Below are 6,878 nucleotides of genomic sequence, written 5' to 3'. Positions count from 1 at the left end.
TGGCAAAAACTTTCACACATGTACATTACACCAGGTCATTTTCTAATCAGGTATCTTAAAACTAATTAATAAGTCAATAAATGTTTGTTTTAAAATTTAATCGTGTACACACAATATACGCACAGAAATGTGTACAACAGAGGGAAAATATCCCTAACTGGGCCCCATATTGGGTGGCGAAGGCTCCATCAGGACACGGAAGACTGGCCAACTGTTAAAGTCCACTTTACTCGTGCTTCTTATAGTCCTCCAGGTGGGCCAAGATCCATCCAGAGGGTCCCAGGATGGCTATGCAGAACATAGTCATGGCAATCACCGTTTCCTGGGCAACAAACACATGACACATTTGCACTGTGCTTTCGCTGAAATCCCTAAATCGGTGACTCTCAAACTATGTACGCTAAACAATCACTTGATTAAAGTACAGTGTTTTATTGTACTATATTCAAACAGTCAGGGCTCAAATTTAACCATGACCGCCTGTCATTTGCCGTGACGCCCTAAAAAGTTGACCAACATCTGCGGCAAGAACATGCCGTGACCGCTCTTGACTTTTTACTTGCTTATGGACGAGGGATGTAACAATAAACGGTGTAATGATCATTTCCGATAAAATTCCCCGACTAATTTTTAATTACCGAAAAAACTTCATTTATTAAAGCATTTTCGGCAACAGGAAGTCAGGCGCATGCAAACTAGCATCGCTTGGCTTGATAATGATGGCAGACTAACTACACAGACTTTGCACGGACTACACGCAGGCTGTGAAGATTGTGTATTCAATGTGAGAGGTGTCAGTCTTCTTTATTCTTGTTGTACTGAACTACAAAGAGGCGTTGTTGGAGACTAACAAAGCTTGTTTATTAGACTTCATATTCATTAGCCAAACTACTTTGTGATTTATTTTGATATCAAAAAGTAAACGCCATGTCTTTTTTTTTTACATTTCTTGTGTTATTTTTAATGTCAAAGGTTTTACTCCAAAAACCATTCATGTGACATAGCACGTTGTTAATGTTTTATTGTGTATAGTTAATTCCTATACGACACATTTCTGCTCTAACTCTTAATGGAACTGTCCCGATACAGCATCTACATATACACTACCGTTCAAAAGTTTGGGGTCACATGTAAATGTCCTTATTTTTGAAGGAAAAGCACTGTACTTTTCAATGAAGATAACTTTAAACTAGTCTTAACTTGAAAGAAATACACTCTATACATTGCTAATGTGGTAAATGACTATTCTAGCTGCAAATGTCTGCTTTTTGGTGCAATATCTACATAGGTGTAAAGAGGCCCATTTCCAGCAACTATCACTCCAGTGTTCTAATGGTACAATGTGTTTGCTCATTGGCTCAGAAGGCTAATTGATGATTAGAAAACCCTTGTGCAATCATGTTCACACATCTGAAAACACTTTAGCTCGTTACAGAAGCTACAAAACTGACCTTCCTTTGAGCAGATTGAGTTTCTGGAGCATCACATTTGTGGGGTCAATTAAACGCTCAAAATGGCCAGAAAAAGAGAACTTTCATCTGAAACTCGACAGTCTATTCTTGTTCTTAGAAATGAAGGCTATTCCACAAAATTGTTTGGGTGACCCCAAACTTTTGAACGGTAGTGTGTATATATATTGATTGAGACTTTTATTAGTAGGTTGCACAGTGAAGTACATATTCTGTACAATTGACCACTAAATGGTAACACCCGAATAAGTTTTTCAACTTGTTTAAGTCGGGGTCCACTTAAATTGATTCATGATACAGATATATACTATCATATATACTATCATCATAATACAGTCATCACACAAGATAATCACATTGAATTATTTACATTTACAATCTTATATAATTATATAATATATATATGTATATATATACACACACATACATACATACATATACACACATACATACATACACACATACATACATATATACAGGACTGTCTCAGAAAATTAGAATATTGTGATAAAGTCCATTATTTTCTGTTATGCAACTAAAAACATGAAAATGTCATACATTCTGAATTCATTACACATCAACTGAAATATTGCAAGCCTTTTATTATTTTAATATTGCTGATTATGGCATACAGCTTAAGAAAACTCAAAAATCCCATCTAAAAAAATTAGAATATTTCCTCAGACCAAGTAAAAAAGAAAGATTTATAACAGCAAAACAAAATCAAACATTTGAAAATGTCAATGAATGCACTCAGTACTTGGTTGGGAATTATTTTGCACGGATTACTGCACCAATGCAGCGTGGCATGGAGGCAATCAGCCTGTGGCATTGCTGAGGTGTTATGGATGCCCAGGATGCTTCAATAGCAGCCTTTAGCTCATTTGCATTATTGGGTCTGGTGTCTTTCAGCTTCTTCTTCACAATACCCCACAAATTCTCTACGGGGTTCAGGTCAGGGGAGTTGGCAGGCCAATCGAGGACAGTAATGCCATGGTCCGTACACCAGTTACTGCTGGTTTTGGCACTGCTGGATCATGCTGGAAAATGAAATCATCATCTCCATAGAGCTTTTCAACAGACGGAAGCATGGTCAAGCCACTCCTGAACTCAAGACAACGGAAGAAGCGTCTGACTTGGGCTATGGAAAAGAAGCACTGGACAGTCGCATAGTGGTCTAGAGTCCTGTTTTCAGACGAAAGCATGTTTTGTATTTCATTTGGAAGTCAAGGCGCTAGAGTCTGGAGGAAGGCTGGAGAGGAGCAAAATCCAAGTTGCTTGAAATCCAGTGTGAAGTTCCCACAGTCAGCAATGGTTTGGGGAGCCATGTCAGCTGCTGGTGTTGGTCCACTGTGTTTCATCAAGTCCAGAGTCAATGCAGCTGTGTACCAAGAGATTTTAGAGCACTACATGCTTCCATCTGCTGAAAAGCTCTATGGAGATGATGATTTCATTTTCCAGCATGATCCAGCAGTGCCAAAACCAGCAGTAACTGGTGTACTGACCATGGCATTACTGTCCTCCATTGGCCTGCCAACTCCCCTGACCTGAACCCCATAGAGAATTTGTGGGGTATTGTGAAGAAGAAGCTGAAAGACACCAGACCCAATAATGCAAATGAGCTAAAGGTCGCTATTGAAGCATCCTGGGCATCCATAACACCTCAGCAATGCCACAGGCTGATTGCCTCCATGCCACGCCGCATTGGTGCAGTAATCCGTGCAAAAGGATTCCCAACCAAGTACTGAGTACATTCATTGACATTTTCAAATGTTTGATTTTGTTTTGCTGTTATAAATCTTTTTTTCTTTTACTTGGTCTGAGGAAATAATCTAATTTAGTTTTCTTAAACTGTATGCCATAATCAGCAATATTAAAATAATAAAAGGCTTGCAATATTTCAGTTGATGTGTAATGAATCCAGAATGTATGACATTTTCATGTTTTTAGTTGCATTACAGAAAATAAAGGACTTCGTCACAATATTCTGAGACAGTCCTGTATATATATATATATATATATATATATATATATATATATATATATATATATATGGATTAAATGAGTGTTGCAGTGACGTCGTCACTCAACTAGTTACAGGATCAAGGTGCAATGGAACTACCAGGGTAGTAAAGTCATTCGAATATATATTTTTTAAATCACAGGAAATTAAATAAACATATTTGCCAAACCCAAAGGTTACTTAAACTATCGGTGTAAAAAAGTGCACACTGTACAGAGAAGCAGTTCGTGACTTTGACAGTCAAGGACAGCTAGCATTAGCACGTTAGCACGGAGAGTCGACGCCAAGTGCTGGACTTACCATAGGGCCGATGTTCTCCTTGGCGGGTTTTGTGTAGATGTTTGCCCGCTGGATGACGGCTTGCCCCCGTAGAGTGGGAGCGAGACGGGTGGCGATGGTTCTCAGAAGGCCGGACATGTTGGTGCTGGGGAGGTCTTTTTGAGAGTGTCGCTTTGGCCGTCACTTAATAACGTCACTTCCGTTGTTGGCCACATGGAATCTGCTCAGTGTCACAGCGCCGCCCTGCTGTCTCGGAGAATATGTCATGCTGGCGGGGAATGGACGGCGTATTCAAAACAACAATGTTATTCTAGTACATTAGATATCTAAAGCCAGATCTTACATATCAGCTTTGTAATGCAATCATCCAAAACACTAAGTGAAAAAAGTAACAAAAATAAGTACAACAAAGCTAAAAAGTTTACTAAAAGTAAAAGTAAGAATATGAAAAAGTAAAAAAAGTAAAAGTAACAAAACTAAGTAACAAAACACTAAGTAACTATTAAAGTTGTTTTAATAAACTTTTGAATGACAATATAATTATTATATAATAATAGCTTCAATAAATAAGTGTACGAACAGCATTACTGTCCAGACAGAAAAAAACAACAAAAAACATGAAGATACCAAACAGATCTGGAAGTCGGTTCTGATACCACTGACTTATTTCCAATCCAATACCAAGTAAAATTTAGGCTGGTATCGGCGATGCCAATTTGACACCAACACTTGGTACAGATATATCTAAAGTGTCTGCAAAAAATGTAAAAGTTGTGTATTTTTAGATAATAACAAATCTAAAAAAAAACTTGAAATATAAGATACCAAACAGATCTGGAAGTCGGTTCTGATACCACTGATTTATTTCCGATCCAATACCAAGTAAAATTTAAGCTGGTATATGGCGATACCGATCGATGAGGTGGCGACTTGTCTAGGGTGTACCCCGCCTTCCGCCCGAATCCAGCTGAGATGGGCTCCGGTGCCCCCCGCGACCCCAAAGGGGACAAGCGGTAGGAAATGGATTGATTGATGATCTGATACCAATACATTGTGCAGATATATCTAAAGTGTCTGCAAAATATTGAAAAGTTGTGTATTTTTAGATAATAACAAATCTAAAAAAAACAAATAAAAAAAACCATGAAATATAAGATACCAAACAGATCTGGAAGTCGGTTCTGATACCAATGATTTATTTCTGATCCAATACCAAGTCAAATTTAGGCTGGTATCGGCCATACCGATCCGATACCAATACTTTGTGCAGATATATCTAAAGTGTCTGCAAAAAATGTAAAAGTTGTGTATTTTTAGATAATAACAAATCCAAAAAAAAAACAAAAAAAACATGAAATATAAGATACCAAACAGATCTGGAAGTCGGTTCTGATACCACGGACTTATTTCCGATCCAATACCAAGTAAAATTTAGGCTGGTATCGGCGATACCGATCTGATACCAATACCTTGTGCAAATATATCTAAAGTGTCTGCAAAAAATTTAAAAGTTGTGTGTTTTTAGATAATAACATCCATCCATCCATCCATCCATCCATCCATCCATCCATCCATTTTCTACCGCTTGTCCCTTTTGGGGTCGCTGGGGCCTATCTCAGCTGCATTCGGGCGGAAGGCGGGGTACACCCTGGACAAGTCGCCATCTCATCGCAGTAGATAATAACAAATCTAAAAAAAAAACTAAAAAAACATGAAATATAAGATACCAAACAGATCTGGAAGTCGGTTCTGATACCACTGACTTATTTCCAATCCAATACCAAGTAAAATTTAGGCTGGTATCGGCGATACCAATTTGACACCAACACTTGGTACAGATATATCTAAAGTGTCTGCAAAAAATGTAAAAGTTGTGTATTTTTAGATAATAACAAATCTAAAAAAAAACATGAAATATAAGATACCAAACAGATCTGGAAGTCGGTTCTGATACCACTGATTTATTTCCAATCCAATACCAAGTAAAATTTAGGCTGGTATCGACCATACCGATCCGATACCAATACCTTGTGCAAATATATCTAAAGTGTCTGCAAATTTTTTTTAAAGTTGTGTATTTTTAGATAATAACAAATCTTAAAAAAAACAAAAAAAAAACAAACAGTAAATTTGTAAAAAAAATAAAATAAAATAAAATTTGGAATATTTCAACTAATGACAATAATATTCATAGTCACCTATTACACAAGGTTTGTCTTTAAATATATATATATATAAAAAAAAAATATATATATATATATATATATATATATATATATATATATATATATAAAATATGTTTGTAGCATTTTTTGAATAAAAAAAAATATCTAAATTGCTCCCCCATACTTCACTTTTCAGCAACTTGGTGAGAAAACCCCCTGATCTAAAATATTAGAAGCTCCATCCTTCCGTTCATCCATCTTCTTCCGCTTATCCGAGGTGGGGTCACGGGGGCAGCAGCCTAAGCAGGGAAGCCCAGACTTCCCTCTCCCCAGCCACCTCGTCCAGCTCCTCCCGGGGGATCCCGAGGCGTTCCCAGCACTCAAAATAAAAATAAAATATACTTAAAACATAAACAAAGTTTAGTGAATTGAAAAAGTCAAATAATGCTAACCTATTAATTAATTTTAAAAATGACAACAAGCATAATACACATTGTTAAATATCTAACTGAATATTCATATTTTCTTACAGGCAGAATTATTATTATTTTTTATTCTATTCTTTAATGGAGAAAAAACAACAGTAAAAATGTCGTAAAAAAGGTAAAGAAAAATCGGTATGTGATGAGAAAAAGCTGAAATGTTCCGCCTAATAATTAATAATAATATGCTCAGTCAGCGAAAATACAAAGCTGACACAATATGTGTTGTTAGCATTTTGTTTGAAGTACCCAAACATCAACATACTTTGACTTTGCAGCCTGCGGCAAAACGTTTGCACACCCCTGAACAGAAGTATCACAAGATTCGACATTTTGATTGGAGAATAGATTATCCAGCATAAAGATCTGGTATCTGTGGTGTCGACATTTCAGTATCACTGGACCAAAATGTACATGCACCAAAGTCATATACTGTTTGCAAACAGGATATTAAGATATA

General features: G+C 36.7%; 1 protein-coding gene across 1 annotated transcript; it reads right to left on the bottom strand.

Moving 5' to 3' along the window:
* Nucleotides 1-83: 83 nt before the first annotated feature.
* Nucleotides 84-3,976, bottom strand: LOC133640486 (cytochrome c oxidase subunit 8A, mitochondrial). Its single transcript, XM_062033933.1, has 2 exons — nt 3,793-3,976; nt 84-322 (listed from the first exon to the last, which is right to left on the bottom strand). Exons 1-2 carry the CDS (start codon nt 3,907-3,909, stop codon nt 227-229), a joined length of 213 nt encoding a protein of 70 aa, XP_061889917.1. The 5' UTR covers nt 3,910-3,976; the 3' UTR covers nt 84-226.
* Nucleotides 3,977-6,878: the final 2,902 nt, after the last annotated feature.

The sequence above is a fragment of the Entelurus aequoreus genome, linkage group LG23 (genome assembly GCF_033978785.1).
Source record: "Entelurus aequoreus isolate RoL-2023_Sb linkage group LG23, RoL_Eaeq_v1.1, whole genome shotgun sequence".
NCBI lineage: Eukaryota > Metazoa > Chordata > Actinopteri > Syngnathiformes > Syngnathidae > Entelurus > Entelurus aequoreus.
Note: the sequence above shows the minus strand (reverse complement) of the source record. Positions and strands in the feature narration are given on the sequence as shown.